Source organism: Lutjanus erythropterus, chromosome 2 (genome assembly GCF_056507025.1).
Source record: "Lutjanus erythropterus isolate fLutEry1 chromosome 2, fLutEry1.hap2, whole genome shotgun sequence".
Lineage (NCBI taxonomy): Eukaryota > Metazoa > Chordata > Actinopteri > Lutjaniformes > Lutjanidae > Lutjanus > Lutjanus erythropterus.
In genome coordinates this window covers 30,166,461-30,190,373 of record NC_139318.1, presented here as the reverse complement: position 1 = coordinate 30,190,373, position 23,913 = coordinate 30,166,461, and the positions used below count along the sequence as shown (strand labels likewise).

Here is a 23,913-nt window from a genome sequence, read left to right as displayed (position 1 = left end):
TAACCAAATCAAACAAATCAGAGAAGGGTGGAGGTGATGATGTGAACAGAGGAAGCAGTGATTGCACTCTCATCTCTACAGTCCATCTCTGTCTACGAGATGGAGCCAGTGTGAGGTTGCCTTTCACAGAACAAAACTGCCAAGTTCTGCTTAAAAAACAAACAAACCTCATCTTACACTGGGGTATCTTTGCTGCATATTCTGTCCCACTGTCACAACAATCTCATCACGTGGCCAATTCATGTTTTCTTAAGTTCATGTGAATCACATCGTAAGTTATTGCAAGAATGGATTTTTTTAATTTGGACACTTTTCACAGTTCATTCTGGATGCCGTTTTCCCTCATGCAGAGTTTTATTACAGGCAACAGAAAGCAAAGGACTAGCATTAATAATGATGTTGTTTTAAATAATGCTCTTCATTATATCTATTATTTGAAGAATAGTAGTCACGGGGCACCGTCTGCTACATGCGTGGTTGAATTAAGCAGTCTGGTGGCACAGAGGAAAAATCTGATGTCGAGCCATCAGGTTCAATGCACTATACAACACAGCTTCCAAACTTAAATCCTAAATTTGAAGAGTGTAATCTATCCACACAAACCAGTAGATCATATCAACTTGGCAAAGTGACACAATTCTGTATTTTCATAGTAGCTGAAGGAACAGTACCAGCAGGACACAGGCTTTATGCTGGTTGTAACCATGGCAACAGTGAAAACACCAGCACACTGACAGCTGACCCTGATAACCCCGAGAGATTCTTCACTGTAGGTCAGACAGGAAGGAAGCCACACCGTCAGGTACGAATATAGTTTACACATGCAGCTTTGCCAAAACCAACACAAACGGTAATAAAAAATGTGAGGATGTGAATGAAAACCTGGCTATAGGATATGCCCGGCTGAAACAAAATCCACCATAAAAACAATTTAATGTGGTAAAAGTGTCAAAGTGGTTAGCTTGGCTTTATTCCAGCCGTACCTCATTGTCAAGTCCCACAGTGTAGTATTACATTGCTTGGCAGATGAATTAAATGTTATAGCAAAGAAAGCAAGAACTGGTGATGTTAATCTAAATGTTTTTACATAATACAACCCGTATTACTTTCATTACATGTCATAGCATAGATGTGCAGAACATAGTGGCCATGAGGGTTCAAGCTCATCAGCTGAAATATCCCCTTGACAAAACAAACAGAATTATAATTCATTCTATTGTTACTGTTATTGCAAGAAAGCCTGCCAAGCTTCTATCTGCTGAGCGATAACATCATCACCTTCAGTGTCAGCTTATATTTCTTTTAGTGAGTTATTAGAGAGGACCTCTGCACTTTCTCCCTCTTCATCTTTAATTTCTTCATCGATGAACAGGATGAAAGTCGATCCTTATTATTTTGTGGCTGATTTATGGTGGGTGATTTATAGTTGTTTCTTTCATATTTGCCTAAAACTAAGGTTGATTCTTAATTAGACAATAGTACAGCATGCCACACTGAGACAGAGGTGTTAAGTAGTCTGTGTGTTGACACTGTTAGGTTTGAACTCTTGTCTAGTGTTAAGTGCATTATATATTGTGTTGGTCGCACATATGGCATTAGTCTTTTATGTAGATTTCCGAGTAGTAAATTGACTATATATGTACAGTAGCTTGAGGTAACAGGATATTCATACATATCTGTATTTCTGTCAATTGATATGCATAAAAAGGAGTGGACTGCATGAAGCAAATTGCTCTGACAGGGCATAGCAGACATTTGCCATGCCTGCCAGCAACTAACTGCCTTTACGCCACATTGACATCTCAAGATGTAGAGCCCCCCCCTTAAAGGGACACTTCACCCTAAAATAAAAAAAAATACATATTTTTACTCTGGCCTGTAGCGCTGTTTATCCATCTAAACTATTGGTGTGAGTTGCAGAATTTTGGAGATATTTTCTCAAAGGTAATGAAACTTGATGGCACTTGACTTGTGGGTGCAAAAAAGAAAACAAATAAATAAAAAAAATAAATTCCGGTCACTCAAGAAAATAAATAGACTCTGTTGTGAGCAGTTTTATATAGGAACTACTATCTCTGTGGTACAAAAAAAGAAACTGCTCACAACTGTGGGTTATTTTGAGTAACTAGGTCATAATTTGTGGAAAGAGTCATTCCTGTTGAGTTTTTCAAATGTATTTTTGGCACTTTGAGCACCACAAGCTGAGGGCCACCTGGTTCTGTTATATTCTAGAGAAGGCAGATACCTCTACGGCAGATATTTCCAAAACTTGGATATTCACGCCAAAACAATATAGATCATGGTTCTTCAACATGGCGAGTGTCAGCTGATTGGCATGTGACTTGTAACCAGGGAGTGTTGTTGTTGTGAAGCTGCTGAAGTGTGGAGAACTGTAAATGAAAGTTATCTGTCGTCATCCTGCTGTTCTTCCAACCAGCACACAGAAAAAAACTCATTTTGCAAATGTTTGAGTGTTAATGTTAGAAGTGACAAACGGGGGTTAAGCCCTTTTACATTTGTAGCTTTCCCAAATGTTGCTGGGGCTCTGGACTGCACCTATGTGCTTTTGTCTAGTCTGAAAAATACATGCTTCACCATCTCCTGTAGTCCACATCTACCTGTAGCAGGTTTAATCATTAATGTCCTGTTTAAACAGGTGTAACCAAATCTCATCCTTGATATAATGTCCTCGTCCTGTCTACTTCTGATTTCTCATGTTTTTTCTACTTTCCTTCGAATTCTGTAGTAGTATAAGCCCGCATTTCCTCTCTCTTATCTTCCGTTGGATGAATGTCATGTCATTATTTGAAACAGGAAAAAAAAAGCTTTAAAGTTTGAAACTCAGTGGTTGAAAGCTTTAAATCTAATTTTAAAATATGCTCTACAAGATTGAAATCACTTTTGAAGTCTTGTATAATGTTTTACAGAATCAAATCTCTGCAAACATTTTGTGTTTGAGATTTTCTTCACAACTGCAGCAGTTTTTACAGTGGTTCTTCTACACACTTTGTTTCACTCTTCACTCTTCTCCCTGTCTTTTTTTTTTTTGCAGGTTTGAAACTTGTAATGGAGATCTGATAACTGGTGCACAGATGCCAGCAGAAATCATGTGACTGGCAAGCTTGCAATTGTGTGCAGATCTCTGAAAAGTGGGTGCTGGAATTGACAGAAAAAATCTGCAAAATGGGCGCAAAAGTTTCAAATTAAACATTTGAAGTTACTACACTTCCCACCAACACGTGCAACAGTTTTCAGATCATCATTTACAAGGTTTCAAACAAAACAAACAAAATACACTGGGAGAACAACAAAATTAAAACAAAGTGTTGGAAACACTGAAAAGATCGCTGCTGTTTTTAGGATTTTTTTTTTTTCTTGTCCTGAATAATAATATGATATTCATCCCACGTTAGAATGGGGGTGATACTACTACAAGATTCAAAGGAAAAGTAGGATTAACGAGAGAAAGGAGGACACTTTATCAAGGATGAGGGTTATCTACACCTGTTTAAACATTAATGATTAAACCTGTTACAGGTAGATGTGGACATTGTGCATTACAGGAGATGGTGGAGCATGTGTTTTTATATTGCCTGAGATAAACAAGAAAGACATTTAAAACTACACTTCAAACAAACTAAATGACACTGGACATTAGAGGGATGATGAAGTTTGTCTTGAGCTCCAGTAACAACCTCTAACATAAACATTCACAAACAGAAACATGAGTGTTTGATGTGTGCCGGTTGGATTACTCCTATTAAAAAGAAACAGTGGGACGAGGACAGACTTTCATTTTCTGTTCTCCACACTTCAGCAGCTTCACAACAACAGTACTTACGTAGGCTGAGATAAATGTGCGAGAGCCACAAGAGGCAGATTCAGCAAATTATTGTAACTGTTTTTAAAGATGCTGCTGTGAACATAAAATTGTAAATAGTTAACTGTAAACACTTTTTAAATTTATTTTTAGCAAATTAACTCAAATTTATAACTTATTTATGACACTCTTGGATCTTGAATCATGTATAATTAAATGTAATTGAGTGGAAAGTCGGGGAAACAGATTAAAGCCTTCACAGAAGGACTGGAATATGATTTTAATAAAATTTATTTGCATTAATGTCTGAGTGGATTTGAGGAGTCCAACTTAACGTGACCAGCTGTCCTAAAAAAATTAGGTCAGTTCTGAATTTTGAGCAGTTGCCCAGAATCCCGAATCCTGTTTTATTTGTCCTGAAAATGAACTTTTAGCCTTTAGTGATAGATAGTATGAACAAGTCCAAATGAGAGCTCTATATATGTTGCATCAAATCACTTATGTAAGCCTACTCCTTGTTGTAAAATATGTAAGAGTATTATTGATGTGTATTCACTTGTCTGTTGCACTGATCGTAAATAACAGATTGTTGATGTCATTTAACCTGTTCAAACCAAATGACAGAGAATGCACTGGCCACTGTGACAGGAATTTGTGATTAAAAATATCTAAAAAAAAAAAAAAAAGAAAAAAAAAATGTGTCTGAGAGCTCCGACAGCTTAATGACAATTTTAGCTGCTAAAAAGAAGTGTGAAATGACTGTAACACACCTGTCAGCTGTGCATAATGGCTGAGGCACCTTGTAAACACAGCCAGGACACTGTGCTTCATATTATCCTCAGAATCTGGAACGGATAAGAGTCTGATTTTACTCTACATTATTCAATACATTTAAATCTGTCTGACCCAACTATCCTGTCCTAAATTTAATCCATTCTTATCTGGTCACACCAGCCTAACTTGGCTTTCTGCCTATGCTGACCAGGGTGAATTATAGGTGAATTAAACTATTATTAAAATCTTACCCTTACATTAGCCAGAATTATTTAGCTATAATAATTTATCCCTTCTCCAAAGCTACAAAACATCAAGTGTTAGCGACTGAGGAAACACATTTGTGTTTGGCGTAGGAGGTGTGGTTGTAACCAGCCCAGCATTTAAAAAAAAAAAAAAAAAAAAAAGTGCTTATTATGAGCAACACAAGCTGGTTTGACCAGCAGTCCAGTATATGCCATCGTGAAGCTCGCTGTCAAATTTGTTGCCTTGTTTCACTCAACCAGTTAATTTGGCTCAAAGAATGTCTCTGAACTTTTTATGACCCAGCTGAGTTCAGGTTCAATAAGTTCACTCTTCAGTCACAAACTGAGTGGGCAAACAATTTCTAAGAATTTCATTTAAGCACTTCACTGCCATAACAGTAGTTCATAATTCCATCTGCTACTTGAAAGTATTATTTGGCTTTAATTGTAAGATACAAAGTTCATTCTTTTATGTCATTCTGGTTAAATATTTTCAGCTGCTGCTATGTTTTGTAGTTCAGGGAAGTTGGCTGTAACCATGAGCCAAATTATTTTTGTTTTTTTTCTGGTGATTTATTACCTGAGGACAGTGGTATTACAAATTCCCATCCTGAGACTTAATAGGCCAATTTAAAAAAAACACCAAAAGAACCATGTTCAGGTTCATATTTCTTTATTTTTTACCCATAAGTTGATTTGGTTTGCAGTAGACAAAGCATCCAAAGTTTGTAAAATGTGTGTTAAACACATTTTACAAACAACATAGACAACAAACATGATAAAAGTAGCTGCTCAAGCCTTGAAGGATCTTAAAGGCAAACTGCAGGATTTATTCTTCCAGTTATTTTGTTTTAATTTTTTTTGCCCTGCTCAGGATGGTTTACTTACCCAAAACATTGATATTTGATGCTGTTGTGTATGTACGAGATATTTGGATTAAAATAGCAAAGGTCTTTCTGGCAGAAAGCCCCGAAGGTGAACGTTGCCTATGTGTGGGAAGTGTTGTTTAAATCATGCTGATTATCTCCATGACTGACTGGTATCCAGTGAAAGACAAACGGTAATTTGGGATATTTATCAACATGGTTGGGTATTTTATAGCCGGATTCCAGTGCTTTTCACACTCAGTACAAAATTTGTATTTCAGTAGTTTTAGAGTAACAAATGAAGAAATAAATCAGGGATTGTGAATCTCTATCAGAATTTTATTATAGTGTGGAAAATGTTTTGAAACAGCATTTACACCCTCATGCTGGGAAATAAAACCCCACTGATATATCAGCCCAGCAATATTATTGTTCCAGCATTATAGCAATATGATCGGCCTATCACAGCTAAAATGGTATCAGCATATTTGTTATCTGATGTGTCAATGTTTGTTTGTTAAATTTATGGTTATTTATACTTGTTAAAAATGTTGGTGTTTCAGTGTTATTTTGAACAATAAAGTTTGTTAAACTGTATACTGTCGTCATTACATATATTTGTCACCAATCTTTGATGACCACATGTGAGGGATGATTACAAAAAAAAGTTTGTTACTTATTATATTATTTTTGTTTATTTATTTTAGATAATTTCTTCGGCTTTTTGCCTTTATTTGACAGGACAGCTGAAGACCAGACAGGAAAGCGGGTAGAGAAAGGGGATGTTACGCAGCAAAGGGCCACAGGCAGGAGTTGAACCAACGACTGCTGCAGAGGACTGCCTCAGTACATGAGGCATGTTCTACCAAATGAGCAACAGCAGGTTAATGTACCTCATGGATTCTCATGCTGTGAATTGTGTTTCACATGATTAATGTTGTACACTGCACACTGTTCAGACATAAACCAGCATTACATTTTCCATGTCTAACTCTATATAACAGTTTATAACAGTTATTAATTATTATAATTATTATGAAATAAATCTTAAACTTAAGTGATTAAAAATGACAGACATGTTTGATAACCACATTTAAAGGATCATTATTTTTTTTCTATATCCTATGGATTAAATTTTCTATAAAGAATATCTTGATCTTTTTTCCCTCAAAAATCCAACATGAGTCCAACTCTAATAAAACAGAAAATAAAACTTGAGTTATATTGTGAAATAATAAAAATTATGACATTTTAGAACTTTGCTTTGCCCTATAATTTATTTTGTTGCTATTTGTCTTCAATTAAAAACAAATTACCTTTAAAATTAAAATAAAAGCTGGGGTGTTCATCATGTTTTCCTGAACTTGAACTGAATACCTTCGCCTCCCTGACCCCCCAGCAGTATAACTTTGAGACGGTCCCTAACACATTGTCGCAGTCAAGTGTCCAGACGAAGCTAATTTCTGCTTTCCCGCTGACGATTCTCGTGAAAATGACTTCTTAACTCAGTTCGCACATTTCCTAAACCGGGAACATCTTCGTGTTTAAATACAGTTAAGTTTCGTGTGTGAGTCAACCTGCTTTAACCTGGTACTGATGCACCGTTAACAAACTAAGATACGTTACTTCTCGGTGGCTTGAACCTCTACCATCCGTCCGTGTTTGCTCAGTCCGACATGAAAAGAAACGGCGCCTATAAGTTCTTGTCAGTGTTCTCATGCTTCATCGTTTGCGTCTTCTTGTTTATATTTTGGTTCTTCATATTTTACTCAATGGTACACGCGCCATAGAGCACGGAGTTCATTGACGTCTGTACAAGCTAAGAAGCTAGCTGCCTCTATGCTACTTACCCACACTGCACTGCTTTATTGACAAGTCCCGCCGTCACATGATCAACCAGACCAGGAAGTAAGGATCTCTGGTAAGTGTACAAACCTCAGCTTGTTACAGTTTGACATCTGGACGTGTATCTGTCTTGTTTAACGGTACAGCAATGTATCTGGTTTGAAATACAGTCATTTTGTAATACTGTGATGTGTTTCCATGGAGATTGTCGTCCTGTGTGACAAACGTTGGAGCAGTTAAAGTTGTCAAAGCTTCTGCTCTCACTGTGTGGTCTCTCTTAACTTGCTGCATAGTGACTGACTGAAGTGTGACAGTCCTATAAAGGAAATATGAAATTTGACCATATATTGTCCTACCTGAAACATTAAAGGAGACCCTTAAAGTGTCTAAGAGTTAAATGTCTTGATGCTCATTTTTAAAATAAATAAGAAATGATCCACAAAATACAAAACAGGTTGCATTTCTAGAGTTGGCCAATAATGTGTCAGATTGTTGACATCATTAGATGTTATCAGATGACATAGCAGTTGGATGGGAAGATTGTATCCATAAGATTAACCGATTAGTAATTTATTTTGAAAAAATATACAGATAATTGTTGTCACAAGTTACCAGAGAGCTGGGGCTGCACAATTAATCACAATTGCAAAAAATCACAATACGGCCAAGTGCAATATCAAAATTGCAGAACCAGAATCAAATGATTGAAAAAGGAAAAATGTACGCAAAAACAACATTATTATGAGTTACTGTAGTGCTGCATAGATGACTTGGCCAAAAAATCTTGTTCTCCTGATAGAAGAAAATTTATTAGAAAATTTTATTTTCATTGTTTTTTTTAATGAACATGAAAATTGTAATGCAAAACTGATCATTTCCACTAATTGTATTACATATCACAATCGCAGTTTCACAACTTCTTCTTTTTTTTTTTTTTAAACCAAATTGTGCAGCCCTACATAGAGCCCAAAGAAATGTGTCCTAACTGTTTATTTATTCTGGCCAGTGCTCACAAGTCCCAAATCCCAAGTTTAATAAATTGCTGTATGGTCCCATATCTTGTCTTAGGGTATATTTTCTCATTGATGATATGAAAAGGCAAAAAGCAAGGGACCTCATGAAACATTTCCTTAGTTCATACAGGGCACAGAAGTCATACGCCCCAACTGTAATCAGCTGACAGCCTGCCAACTGAATCATTGTTACCAATCAGTCACACATCCATCACAACCATTCTCACCACAAGGCAGTCCATTTAAATATGACACACTCTTCACACATATTTCTCCTCTCAGTGCTGCACATACCACTGCTGCTGGCAAGCTTGGCACCATCACCCCAGCCTCCACCTTTTTGGTTTAGAGTCACAGCTCAAAGTTTAAAAAAGAAGAACAAATATTGTTTTGCATGGGGCTCCCTCTAGTATACTCTGGAGGGGTTTTGCATTGTGCTCTCTGTTTTGGCTTAGCATGCTGCTTGGACAGTTCAGGGACCATATTAAGAGTGGAGCCGTCTGTGCCAAGCAATAAATACTAAAACATATGACATGTGTTCCTGACTGAATTATATTTATATGTAATAAATTAACAATTGATTGAAATATTACTGATAGCACAATATTGCTAAGTGCGACCTCCAAATCGCTGGAGCAGCAATTTTATGATAAAGATAAAATGTGTGACAACAGAACATTATAAATGAAGCATTTTGGTGCTACAGATTTGCTTTGCTTACAAATTATGTTCTTCAGACATTAAGGAACATCCTTGTTTGGTACAGACCTCAGCAAAAAACACATCATCTTTATTTTTTTTACAGTGAAAAAGAAATGCAAAAATTACTGTTCCTCCAAAAGTCGTGACTCATATCTTTATCACGGTACCTGTCAAAGTAATCGCAACATGATTTTTTTTGGTATTCTTCGGCCCTATATTAAATGACTAAAAGATGTATTTGATTGTCGAAATTAGGTTAAAAATCCACTGCGCTGTCAGCTGATTTCAGTCAATATTACCACCATATCTTTACAAATATATCAATGCATGATGTTGTCAGGCAAGTCAGTTTTATTTGTATAGTACTAAGTCACAAATTTAAAAGAGATTTAAAAGATTTAAACATATATGTTATTTTGCCACAGATTATTGTAGATGGTCAGAGATGTGCACCATAAGTAGCTTTACTTTTTTGTAACCAATGCACTGGTTGATACATCTGTTATTTATTTCATGCTTTACCAACTGACTGATGACTGGTTAACTGTGTGAATTAGCTCACTCATCTTATAGAAGTGTATATGTTTACTGTTTACTTCACTGGATTGTGTATTGCACATCACTATCAGGGGCGATGAGCCGAGCAGCTAATAAGTTAGAATATTTTTATTGTGTATTTGTGTTTAGCCTGTTAGTTGCAACATCACTGTGAATGTAAGTTTCATATCGTAAGTGTGTCTCAGTTATGACAGATTATAGATCCTGCAACTGTTTTGTAACCCACAACTGTGTAATTTCACAGCTTGTAGTACTTGACTGCACGGCCTGTTAGTGAAGTTGTGATGGCATCTGACACCAGTGAAGTGGCGTCCTCCGCCGCAGACCTCAAGCTGCAGTTTGCTCCGTTCAGCAGCGCTCTGGAGGCTGGTTTCTGGCACCAGCTCACCCAGAAGAAACTCAACGACTACAGACTGGACGAGAGCCCCAAGTGTATCAAAGGATACTACTACAATGGTGAGTGGACCGATGGTATTATTACAGTGTTTACTCTTAAGTTGCTGTGTTTTTTTCACTTTTTTCTAGACATTATGTAATACATTCCATATCTTTATCATGCAGCGTCACTCACATGAAAACAGGTTGATGTAGATCAGATATATTTTAAATAACAGCTTTGAAAAATTGTTAACCATTTTATCCAAATTTCTGTTCTGTAGGCGACCCACTTGGTTTGCCCACTCGCCTGACGTTGGAGTTCAGTGCATTTGAAGTGTAAGTACGATGCCATATGAAGTTCCTCTCTTGGTATTTCATCTTTAAAAGGGCAACAGTTTGAATTACTAATAGAATTACAATTTGAAACCTGCAAAATGCAGTCACTGTGGTGTTTTCTTTTTTTAAGCTTTTGAACAATGCTTATGCAAGTTGAGAGAAGTTTTCATTGTTGTGGAATAATGAATGACTGAACTTCCTTTAAAGTTTATCGGCCAGGTCAGTTTAGGGTTGAACTAAATTTGGATCGGCGCTCACATCAGGCCATTCGGAAGCTTTCGGAGTTTGTGTTTACAAAATGTTGCATTTCAAAGACACACATTACAAATGCAAATGAACTGTACACTTAGTACACACAGCTTGCATTCCTGCAGTTTAATGCGAAGCTGTGATGTGTGTTGCTGTTAGGGATGGTCCGACTCCAGCTCGTTGCTGTCCAGCTATTGGAACGCTGTATAACACCAACACACTGGATGCCTTTAAGACCACCGATAAGAAGGCTCTGCTGGAGAAAGAGGCCAAGGAGGTAAAAGACATGCAGACATCTAGTTGGGAATGTCTGTATCACAAATGGTCACTAAGTTGTGCAACTGAGAATTAAACGACTTAATGAATGTAATCTTTCATCTCCTGTTGTTTTGTAGATATGGGACGCTATACAGTCTGGGGCTGCGTTGAAGGACCCGTCCGTCCTCTCTAGATTTATTGTGCTGACCTTTGCAGTGCGTACAAACTGTATCTTATAAAAGTGTTAGTTCTGTGTTGTGATGACTTCATGTGTGACTGTCTTTCTATTTTACTTTCACACCTTTTGCTATTTTGAAATTCCTTTGTCTTGCCATCTTTTTTCAGGATTTGAAGAAGTACCATTTCTACTACTGGTTCTGCTTCCCAGCACTCTGTTTCCCAGAGGGAATAAAGATTGTCCAACAGCCCTCTGTCCTCGAGCAAGTTTTCTCAGCAAAACAGGTTGGTCAAAGATGATTATACAACAGCTGTACAATTTGAAATTATACTGCAGGAGAATGGCTATTTTGTCTTTTCTAAATCTGGAGGTTTCAGGTGTTTGACACTGCACATATGGATTCTGCTCATTACAAATTCTAGACATGAAACGTAGTTGAATTACCGTACGATGTTCAGAGTAAACACTGTTCCAGTGAGTTTCTATGACAGGCAGTAGAGCTGTAGTGATGAGCAGATTAATCAATTAGTAGATGGAAAGAAAATACATTTCCAAGTATTTTTGATCATCCATTAATTGTTTCAGTCATTTTTCAAGCAAAAATTTTCTAGCTTTTTAAGTGTGAGGATTTGCTGCTTTTCTTTGTCATTTAAGACAGTAAATTAAGTGTCTTTGGATTTTGGGCTATTTGTTTGGAAAAAACATAAGATGACACTTTGGGCTCTGAAGAGCTGCATTTTTCACAATGTTCTGACATTTTATAGACTCATTCATTCATTCATTATCTTCCGCTTATCCGGGGCCGGGTCGCGGGGGCAGCAGTCTGAGCAGGGACACCCAGACTTCCCTCTCCCTGGACACTTCTTCCAGGTGTTCCGGAGGGACCCCAAGGCGTTCCCAGGCCAGCCGAGCGACGTAGTCACTCCAGCGTGTCCTGGGTCTTCCCCGGGGCCTCCTCCCAGTGGGGCATGCCCGGAACACCTCCCTAGGCAGGCGCCCAGGAGGCATCCGATATAGATGTCCAAGCCACCTCAGCTGACTCCTCTCGACGTGGAGGAGCAGCGGCTCTACTCCGAGCTCCTCCCGGGTGACAGAGCTCCTCACCCTATCTCTAAGGGAGCGCCCCGCCACCCTGCGGAGGAAACTCATTTCAGCCGCTTGTATCCGAGATCTTGTTCTTTCGGTCATGACCCAGAGTTCATGACCATAGGTGAGGGTAGGAACGTAGATTGACCGGAAAATCGAGAGCTTCGCCTTTCGGCTCAGCTCCTTCTTCCCCATGACAGACCGGCGCAACGACCACATTACTGCTGCCGCCGCACCAATCCGTCTGTCGATCTCGCGTTCCATCCTCCCCTCACTCGTAAACAAAACCCCAAGATACTTAAACTCCTCTACTTGGGGCAGGGACTCTTCTCCGACCCGGAGGGAACAAGCCATCTTTTTCCGGTCGAGAACCATGGCCTCAGACTTGGAGGTGCTGATTCTCATCCCAGCTGCTTCACACTCGGCTGCAAACCGCCCCAGTACAAGCTGAAGGACCTGGTTCGAAGGAGCCAACAGGACAACATCATCTGCAAAAAGCAGAGATGAGATCCTGTGGTCCCCGAATCGGACTCCCTCTGGCCCCTGGCTGCGCCTAGAAATTCTGTCCATAAAAATAATGAACAGAACCGGTGACAAAGGACAGCCCTGCCTGAGTCCAACATGCACCGGGAACAGGTCTGACTTACTGCCGGCAATGCGAACCAAGCTCCTGCTCCGATCATACAGAGACCGTACGGCCCTTAGCAGAGGGCCCCGAACTCCATACTCCTGAAGCACCTCCCACAGAATGCCACGAGGGACACAGTCAAATGCCTTCTCCAAGTCCACAAAGCACATGTGGACTGGTTGGGCAAACTCCCATGAGCCCTCAAGCACCCTGCGGAGGGTGTAGAGCTGGTCCAGTGTTCCACGACCAGGACGAAAACCGCATTGTTCCTCTTGGATCCGAGGTTCGACTATCGGCCGAATTCTCCTCTCCAGTACCCTGGAATAGACTTTACCAGGGAGGCTGAGGAGTGTGATCCCCCTGTAGTTGGAGCACACCCTCCGGTCCCCCTTTTTAAATAGAGGGACCACCACCCCGGTCTGCCAGTCCAGAGGCACTGTCCCCAACTGCCACGCGATGTTGCAGAGGCGTGTCAGCCAAGACAGCCCTACAACATCCAAATACTTGAGGTACTCAGGGCGGATCTCATCCACTCCCGGTGCCTTGCCACTGGGGAGCTTCCGAACTACCTCAGTGACTTCAGCTTGGGTGATGAATGAGTCAGCCTCTGGGTCCCCAGCCTCTGCTTCCTCTACGGAAGATGTGTCAGTGGGATTGAGGAGGTCCTCGAAGTATTCCTTCCACCGTCCAACAATATCCCCAGTCGAAGTCAACAGCTCCCCACCACCACTGTAAACAGTGTTGGCAGGGTACTGCTTCCCCCTCCTGAGGCGCCGGATGGTTTGCCAGAATCTCCTCGAGGCCGACCGGTAGTCCTCCTCCATGGCCTCCCCGAACCTTTCCCATGTCCGAGTTTTTGCTTCCACAACCACCCGGGCCGCAGCACGCTTGGCCTGCCGGTACCCGTCGGCTGCCTCAGGAGTCCCACGAGCCAGCCAAGCTCGATAAGACTCCTTCTTCAGCCTGACGGCATCCCTTACCTCCGGTGTCCACCACCGGGTTCGGGGATTGCCGCCGCGACAGGCACCGGAGACCTTACGGCCACAGCTCCGAATGGCTGCATCCACAATGGAGGCAGAGAACATGGTCCATTCGGACTCGATGTCTCCAGCCTCCCTCGGGATCTGGTCAAAGCTCTCCCGGAGGTGAGAGTTGAAGACCCCTCTGACAGATGGTTCCACCAGACGTTCCCAACAGACCCTCACAGTACGTTTGGGCCTGCCAAGTCTGTCCAGCTTCCTCCCCTGCCAGCGGATCCAACTCACCACCAGGTGGTGATCAGTTGACAGCTCAGCCCCTCTCTTCACCCGAGTGTCCAAGACACACGGCCGGAGGTCAGTTGACACGACCACAAAGTCGATCATTGACCTCCGACCTAGGGCGTCCCCATGCCACGTGTACTGATGGGCACCTTTATGCTTGAACATGGTGTTCGTTATGGACAGACTGTGACTAGCACAGAAGTCCAATAACAGAACACCACTCGCGTTCAGATCGGGGGGGCCGTTCCTCCCAATCACGCCCCTCCAGGTAACACTATCGCCACCCACGTGAGCATTGAAGTCCCCCAGCAGGATGATGGGGTCCCCAGTCGGAGCACTTTCCAGCACCCCTCCCAAGGTCTCCAAGAAGGCCGGGTACTCTGCGCTGCCGTTTGGCCCGTAGGCCGAAACAACAGTGAGGCACTTATCCCTGACCCGAAGGCGCAGGGCGGCGACCCTCTCGTTCACCGGGGAAAACTCCAACACATGGCGGCTGAGCTGGGGGGCTATTAGCAAGCCCACACCAGCCCGCCGCCTCTCATTGTGGGCAACTCCAGAGTAGAAAAGAGTCCAGCCTCTCTCAAGGAGTTGGGTTCCAGAGCCCCGACTGTGCGTGGAGGTGAGCCCGACTATCTCTAGCCGGTACCGCTCAACCTCCCGCACCAGCTCAGGCTCCTTCCCCCCCAGCGAGGTGACATTCCATGTCCCCACTGTGAGATTCCATGTCCTGGGGTTGGGTTGTCGGGGCCCCCGCCCACGACTGCCACCCAAATCACAGTGCATCAGCCCCTTCTGAACCCTCTCGCGGGTGATGGGCCTACGGGAGGGCGGGCCCACGTCGCTCCTTCGGGCTGGGCCCGGCCGGGTCCCGTGGGCAAAGACCCGGCCACCAGGCGCTCGCCTGCCAGCCCCAACCCCAGGCCTGGCTCCAGGGTGGGGCCCCGGTAACGCCAATCCGGGCGACGTAACTGACCCTGGTGTTGAACTTTCCATAGGGGGCTTTGGAACCGCTCTTAGTCTGACCCATCACCTAGGACCTGTTTGCCTTGGGAGACCCTACCAGGGGCAAAGCCCCCGACAACATAGCTCCTAAGATCATTTAGGTTCTCAAACCCCTCCACCACGATAAGGTGGCGGTTCAAGGAGGACTAAACAAATAAATTGATTGAAACTAAATTGAGAAAATAAAGCACAGATTAATTGATAATGAAACTAATTGTGGGTTTTAGCCCTAATGTACAGTATGTTGGCCCAAAAATGTAAATATTATTCCCAGTTCCATTAAAGTTCGTCTTTCCTAAGACCATTCTAACATTCCTGACCTCTTTCTTAAGAGAACAATGATTGCAACCCTTGATTGAGCTCCCAGTCGTATTCTTCAAATCTACCTGTTCTGTAATACTGAATAGGCTACAGAAAAGTAAAATGAAGTGAAGTGAATCATTACCTCTCAGGTCAGTGGATCCAAGGGCTGAAAAAGCCTAATTAAGAGAGAGTCAGAATGACTCATGAACACCATGGTGCCAACTACCGACCACAGTGATGGCAGTTTCTCCGTCTCCCCCCGTCTCCCTTTCTGTTCTGTCTCTATCAACCTACATTATCGATGTAATGCAACACCTTGGCAGTTAGTAACTGAGATTCATGAGCTGCAAGACATTCCGACCTGCCAAAGTTTAATCAGCTCAAAACTAAAATGAGGCCAGAAACAGAATATGACTTCACTCAGCGTTGTCTCCCGCAGTCTGACTTTGATGAACTGTTATGTAACTTTAACCGATAAAAGCAAAATCTACAAATGCTTGACCAGTTCTAACTTTATGAGAAATCTTGGTTTAACTTGTCATGAACAGCCCAGTTTTCAGCAGTTTTGTGCATTTATCTGACAAATTAATGCAAGAATATGACTAATTTCCATTCATGACATTGATGAAATAATGAAGTGTTTTTGAAGAGAGTCGAACGAATTTTCCACTGTGAGGTAACTGTCACTGTGAAAGACCTTTTGTACAGATTTGATGCTGATTATAGCTTTATACTATACTAATGGGTAGGTGTGTACCTCAAAAGTGCAAATTATGTTACATATGCTGTTATAAATCTCTCTTGTATCTAATAATCATTTCATCTGATAGATGACATAGTTTGTGTAACTTCTAAAATACACACAAATTAGAGGAATTCTGTAAATTAGACATGATTTTTAAGACAGTATCTTGTGAATATATGTAACTCTACTGGATGTTGTCTTACAAGAGTAGAAATAAGTAGACACACTAAACAAGCACAGTATATGTGTTCAGAATCTATGCAATGAGTGCCATTATCTATTTTTAGTATTTGTAAGTTTTATAGTGTTTATGTGTTCATAGTCAAATAAGTCAGAACTGCTGATATGCTTCAGAAAACCTCCAATGTTCTTCACCCCTGATAAGCAGCAGAGTGGATTTTATTTATAATTACCCTTTAAAGCTCCATAAATGTGGTGGATGGTCTTAATTATGTCTGACATCTAATTATTTCTGTCTCAGATCGCAGCATTGCAGGAGGCCTATGATGGCCTGTGTATCAAAAGAGGGACCACTGCGGTTCCTTACTTCCTAATGAAGTACACAGCTGACTCTGTTCAGATGGCTCCACTCGGGGACTGGGATACATTCTTCACTGATGCTAAGAAGGTGCTACTTCAGTTTGTGTTCTGTGTGTTTTATTCAGTATTTTTAGGAGATATCTGTAATATCTTTACCGTAATAAATCATAAAATGACCATGATATGTCATCTGAGATTAAGGAAACACGCTAAGTTGAAACTTCTCCCCCTCGAAACTTCTATTCCAACTGTTTTTGTTTGCCTGTTTCATGTTTATTAGAGTTAAAATTAATGGCGAATGTTCACTGAATGAGGAAGTGTCTGTTTTTGAGTTCTAGGAAACCATAAATAATCTTTTCGAGGGAGTAGATGTTTATTAACAGTTAAATTGAGCAGTATGTTAATAGAGTCTGGCAGGCAGTGAGACATATTGACGGACGATTGACACAGAACAGCTGATCAGGGGATGGGGACGGGGGTAAACAACTCGCTTCAACATTTTTAGTTTACGGTCTATGACTCCATTGCTCCTTTAAAACAACTGAAAAATATGCGGTGGGATAAGTATGACTAAAAAATGTGTGTAGGATTCTTCTGTATACAAAGTATTAATACAGTGCATTTTGTGGCTCATGCCTGCCACCAGATTAGATTTTGTTGTATCACACACACCCACAGACACACACACACACTCACACTTTGGTAATGTAAACACACCTTGTTTGGTTTTTCTAGGTTACTGTGGGCGTCTATGATCCGTGTACTCTGTCTCAACATCCGGGCTGGCCACTCAGAAATCTGCTGGTCCTCTTAGCTAACCGATGGTAAGCCCTGCTTCTGTGTGTGTTCTGGGAAAAGATGAGGAAGTTCTCATGAGGACTCGATGTAGGTTCCTTTTAAAACACATGACTGTTTTTAAGCTTACGCTGTTTCACTTTATGTAGGCACAAAGCCACAAAGTAAAACACAGGAAATCTCTGCTGAACTCATTTCCTGTCTCTGGATTGCAGGGAGCAGGTCACAAACATTGCTGTGATTAAAAATGCTGATATGAACTTTAAAAGTTAATATCGGTGCATGAATAGCAAAAATCTCAGGTTTTCTGTGACACTCTGACAAACTGAAAAAAATGTTCAACTTTTTGTCTGTTGCTTAGCCACAGTGATGTCATAAGAGTTTAGTGAGGTTGAGATAAATTTCTTTCTAGTCTGGCTTGCGGAACATGACTGCTGCTGTTGAGATTGCGCTACTTGTCTACAAAACTGTAAATTTTCCTGATAAACATGATCCGTTATGTCCAGAATCTTACGTGTTGCTCACGTCATGGCCTTAAAACAAAAGTCAGACTTTCCATCTCATCTAGTCATCCTTGTCTGTTGACATTTCAGCGTGAGGTCTTCACTGCCAGCTGCCAAGACTGTTTTATCCACCTACAGATTTCCAATATTATCCCCAAATTCCTCAAAAAGAGAAGTTTTACCAGATTATCACCAGAGTTATTTCTGATTGTTGCAACGCTTCCAAATGAACTGGTGTTACGTTTTGTGAAACAGGACATGCATTCGCTCAGTCTGGTTGGGCTACAATGGTTGGTTTGTTAACTCATACCAGAGCCATCGATGACGCGCAGACGTAGCACACAACAGCTGTTGTATGTGGAAACCAGAGGTTATACTGAGTAAACACACACGCACATATGGTATCCAGCATCCTGAAACCCCAAACTGAATCTTGTACAGGTTTTAGCCAGTAAATGGTCGGTCTATTCCTCACAAAGGGTATATTTTCCATAATAATATGTTGTGATATTTAGTTGGCCGTTGATGAGGCCACCTTATGTTTGTGGTTTGAAAAGCAGGAACAAACCCTATTCTTCCATTTAAAAGTTAAAGGAGAGGTCTGTTAGCTGGGCATTACGTAAAAGCGCAGTTATGAATGTTATATATAATATTTCTTGACATCAAAGTATGAAGTAAGTGAAGAACACACAAGGCTTGTGTGGTGTGCAAGAACAAGAGATTTCACAGCATTATGATGTTACAGCTTATAAATTGTTTACTGACTCTAGTTGTTTCAGAGATGATGGTGGTATGTGGAGGCTTGTACGTGTTTACTTAAATGTTTATAGAGGAAATATTTCAGTGGGGAGTGAATGTAAGATGTTTTTTATTTGTTACTCAACAGTTAATCCAAGAGTCAAGGTCTGAGCATACTCAAATATTTAAACAAAGTGACGTATGTTGCAGGTGTCACTCAGATATTTTAATCTCATGTCAGCTTTGTAACTTTGCAATTCCAAGTTTGTGTTGCACAAATGTTTTCACAACCACATAGTTTAAGGCATCTTTCTTGTTCTTGTGACACATGTAAACAGCATTCAGTAGCTGATGGCAGATGGTAGATAGATGCATAAATGAAATAGCAAAACATAAAATCAGTAACTTGATTTAATTAAAGCTGTGCTTTAAGAGTTTACTGCCTTCCACATTTTATAAAGTATTGATGCTTGATCTAAATGCTCGTCCAAGATGTCAGTTTAGTCTTTATTTTAATTATTGAGATTTGGCTTGCAGAATAAAAAACAAAAAAAGAAAGGTTGGTGCAGAGGTATCAAGCATATTTTTCTTCATTTTAATACTATTATTGTATTGATGTTTAAAATTCTGGCATTGTAACAACCCTAATGGCAACGTGGGTGTGGGTGTCAGAAGCTCACACGCAGTGCACTGTGGGACATGTAGGCACTGCCGGCACAGCTCCACAAGTCAAGGCAAGGCAAGCTCATCTTATAGCTTCTACTGACTACATTTGCCATCAACACCGGCTGAGCATCCACGTGAAAAGTGCCAGATTATGCCTTTTAATATGCTGTACAGAGTTAAGAAACGATAAAAAGTAAAAACATACACGTAGACAACACACATACATATGCACACCAAGGGTAAGGAAAATCTAAACTAAACTCGAAACCACGTTATGCCAGTTCTGACCCCCGAGTTCTCAGTAATCATTGTAACTACATGCTTGTAAAGTTTCTTGACTGCATCTTACATGGGCAGACAGAAACAGCAAAGTACTCAAAACTGCCTCTGTGGTTGTTCCCAGCCACCACATGCTGTTGTGGCTGGTTTTTTTTTCACTTTACTCTTAAAAAATAAATAGATAGTGAAAGTACAAACCTCAAATCAGCAGGGAGACTGTTCTGTACTCGAGGAGCATAAACACTGAACGCTGTATTCATAGATTTTCAATGAATGGTTGTTTTGTGACCTGAGAAATCAAAGCTAGAGACCAGGATGAAGCTGGAAGTGCAGTTTGATTTACCACAGAGCAGTAACAGGATTTTGACAAAAAAATAACATGATGATAACTGTGATGGATTACTGCTAATAAACGAGAGCAAGTAACAATCAGTGACTCCAAGTTGATCTTAATCATGTCTGAAAATTAATATAAACATTGTTAAATCACATCATCATACTGCATCATCATCTGGGAATGTAAGAATTAAATTGCTCTCTGCATTTGGTGCTCCATGTTTCACTGCTGTTCAGTTAGTTCGGGAGTGCGGTACAGTACACACCTCCGAGTTCAGGTCCGCAGTTCGTCATGTTTGGTCACACATTTCCCTAGAGAGCCTAGTTTTTCCTGGCGCTTGTTTTGCTGTTTCAAAAACATTTTTATTGCATAATTATTTTTCATGTAAACAAGGAACTCCCATTGAGGCCAGTTTAGCATTAGTGTCTTTAGATACCAGTGGCTTATCAGCAGCAAATACCTTTTGAGAGTTAAGCCCTCACACTGCAGTCAGAGGCAGTTTTAATCCAATACAAACTTCATCAATCTTGTGCTTGACTTCACTTTCTCTCAGCGTGAAACATAAACTGTTGATACTGGCTTAGATTAGTAAAGATAGAATTGCAGCGCAGCCGCGATGTCTCGTCTATTCAGTTGTTTGATTGTATAATCTGACTGTGGTTATTTAGCACCATATATGGGGAGATGTGTTGCTATGTGGATATGTGTTGATCACATTGTTGTGAGTGCTCATTTGTCTGTGTGTTGTTTCTTGAACCGGAGGGACCACATTCCACCTTATTTCACTGTTATGTGAGATTTTAACCTTGTTTTTGTTTATTACACGTGTGCACTTTAAAGTTTCTAATCAGCAACCTGTGCATGATGTGTTTAATTTCCATTTTTTCATCTCTTGTATTTGTGTGTGCGTGTGCGTGTGTGTGTCAGGGGCTCTAAGCTGGACACGGTGGAGGTGCTGTGTTTTAGGGACAGAACTCTGCAGGGGAGCCGCTCCATTCAGCACAGTCTCATCTTCCAGATCAAACTACCTGAGCTTCCCCTCAACTCAGGTAACTTACATCCCTTTATGTGTGTGTTTGTGTGTTTGTGTGTGTGTGTGTGTGTGTGTGTGTGTGTGTGTGTTTGTGTGTGTGTGTGTGCAGGTCACAGTGAATATCGTGTGTTGGTATTTTTGTCTGTCCATTCATTTGTTCCTCTTCTTCTGAATGTGTGTGAATTTGTGTGTATATTGTAACTGATATGAACTTACTTTCCGCTGAGACCGTCTGCGTCTTTTTCAAGCTGCACTAATCTCACTCAGCTTCTCTATTATTCCTTTATCTGCTGAATAAGGAATGGAAGTAATTTAAATGGTAATAGCAGGATGGGACACGGGGTGGCTCTGTCATCTGTGAAGGTTTTTGTTGAGTTCAGACGAGGTGTCTTTGTTTACCTCAATCTTCCTCTCCAGCACATCTTGGGTTTTAATTAACTCACAGAGGATGTATTAATGCAACAAAAAATGATTAAGTCATTCTGTCTGGTTTTGCATGGACAAACTTGGTATTGTTTTGAAAGTGATTATTAAATCTACCTCAATCCAACTTTTCACATGCACCACGCTCAGTTGTCATTACAACAGAAATATATCGTACTCCACAGAAAGGTGAAATAAACTTCTTGAGTCTTGATTAATATGCACTCAGCTAGGGACATTTGATTCCCTAAATGTTCCAGGAACATTTCTTTTTGTTTCTGTGAATGCCTAAAGTTCCCAGGATTTTAAAATGACAAGTTTTTGTGACTAACGTACTGTAACGTTCCTGGAACTTCCTGGGAAAGGTTGCTGGCTGAATAATAACCTTCCTGTTATTCTGACTTCTGACTTACATCTAAGATTATTGTTATGCTTCCAGAATATTTTATGAAGGTTAGGTGAATGGTTTGGGAAGGTTACTTGAACATTTCCGCTTAACGTTCCCTAGATGTTCAAACCCCAATTTTTTCTGACTAATGTATTGTACAGTTTACAGAACGTCCTAGGAAGGGTAAAGTAATGTTCCAGGAGGGTTAACTGAACGTTCCCCTTAAATCTCCCTAAATGTTAAAATGACCTTGTGGTTACCTTTCCAGAACCTTCTGGAAAGGTTAGTCAAAGGTTATCTGAACATTTCCCATAACATTCCCTAGATATTAACATGGGAAGTTTGCCCTACATAAAGCTGTTTCCAAAATGTTTTCTTAAGATCAGTCAAATATTCCAGGAAAGTGTTGTGAACATTTCCCTTGAACTTCTCAGAGATGTAAAAATTGCAGTTTTTTCTGACGTAAATCCAACATTATTATTATGTTTCTGGGAATGTTAGTTGACTGTTCAAGAAAAGTGAATAGAACATTTCCTGTTAACGTTCCCTTGACATTAAAAGGAGTTTGTCCAGTGTAGAAATAACTTTGTGGTCATTTTCTCAGAAAGTCAGTTGAACATTCCTCCTTAATATTCCTTAACTGTTACAGGAGCAAGTTTTTCTGATGTAACACTCACGCCAGTTATGTTCCAGGAAAGTTGTGGGAATGTTATGTGTTAACTGGGCACATATCTAAGCCTAGTATTTAACCCGCATGGTCTGTTTAAATGGTCCATGTCCACAAAACATTACACAGAAACATTTGTGCATCTAGTAGCTAAAGGTGAGCAGTGAAGGGTAAACAAGGAGTGCTGGAAAAAAACTGTATGAGAAAGAGAGGGCTGAGTGGACATGAAATTAAAGTGAACATTTCAGGATGATAATTTGAGCAAATATGTTTAAATAGTTTCAGTGCAACTCTCCAAACTGGTTTTGTCCACAACAGTCTGTAACATATCATACTGCCATAGTCACTTATTGCAATTAATCTAATTCAAATTGAAATTAGTTAACTACATGATTTTTATTAATCAGAAGTTGGATGATGATGATAATTTATGTGAGCAAATTAATAACAAAAATGAACCAGACTTAATACATCTGGGAAGATAAAGTGGTAAACAGACAGAAGGAGTGGCCGTTGTTTGCTGGTGTTTTTGTGTTTATTCAATTCAGAAAACTGTATTTATCCCAGAGGGGTAATTCCTGAGGCGGATACACGCAGGACATATAAAGAAAATATATTATAGATAAACACTCACCACATGGCAGAGGTACAACATGATAAACAGCAGTGACCATGTAGCAAATATATTTGTGTATTAAAATAAAATGACACATGTATTCTGTTTTCTACTGTCCTCTCATGCTCTTTTCAGGGAGACTATTTCTTCTTGAGAAAGTGGTGACAAAGAAAACTGTTGACAAAGAGGTCTGTGTATCAGTCAGAATAACAAGGACGCTGTTCCTCAAAAGACAGGTAGCTGTTAGATGTTCTAAATGTATTTTCAATGCTGTGAAAATCCATTTGTCTCCTCTGTGTTGAGATGGAGGCAGAAATCTCAGAGATGGATTTATCAAAAACTGAGCAAATACAACCAAAGTTCCTGCCTGGCTAGAAAATGTGTTTATGTAATTTGGATGAATCAGCACTTCAAATGGCTAGTTTGAAGCATTTAGCAGCATCTAGAACTGAGCTTGCATATTGCAAACACCTCACCTCACTCTCCCCTTGCAGGTGTGTAGGGAGAACCTACAGTGGCAGTGAAACACAATGCAGAAGGCAGTATCTAGATCTGGTGTTTGGTTTGTCTCTTCTGGGCTACTGTAGAAAGTAAACATGACAGTACAATATAGCGGCCTCCATATGTAGCTCATACTAAGGTAATGAAAACACTATGATTCTTATTATCTGGTGATTATA

At 40.5% G+C, this 23,913-nt stretch overlaps 1 protein-coding gene across 1 annotated transcript in view; it reads left to right on the top strand.

The window, feature by feature from the left end:
• Nucleotides 1-7,048: 7,048 nt before the first annotated feature.
• The window catches only part of atg7 (ATG7 autophagy related 7 homolog (S. cerevisiae)), a 92,350-nt gene continuing 75,485 nt past the window's right edge, over nucleotides 7,049-23,913 (top strand). Inside the window, exons 1-9 of the mRNA XM_084736831.1 lie at nucleotides 7,049-7,626; nucleotides 10,068-10,279; nucleotides 10,483-10,537; nucleotides 10,946-11,063; nucleotides 11,182-11,259; nucleotides 11,390-11,506; nucleotides 16,730-16,876; nucleotides 17,524-17,612; nucleotides 21,034-21,155. Of these exons, the coding sequence (XP_084592957.1) occupies nucleotides 10,108-10,279; nucleotides 10,483-10,537; nucleotides 10,946-11,063; nucleotides 11,182-11,259; nucleotides 11,390-11,506; nucleotides 16,730-16,876; nucleotides 17,524-17,612; nucleotides 21,034-21,155 (898 nt within the window). The 5' untranslated portion in view covers nucleotides 7,049-7,626; nucleotides 10,068-10,107. The remainder of the gene's footprint in view (nucleotides 7,627-10,067; nucleotides 10,280-10,482; nucleotides 10,538-10,945; nucleotides 11,064-11,181; nucleotides 11,260-11,389; nucleotides 11,507-16,729; nucleotides 16,877-17,523; nucleotides 17,613-21,033; nucleotides 21,156-23,913) is intronic.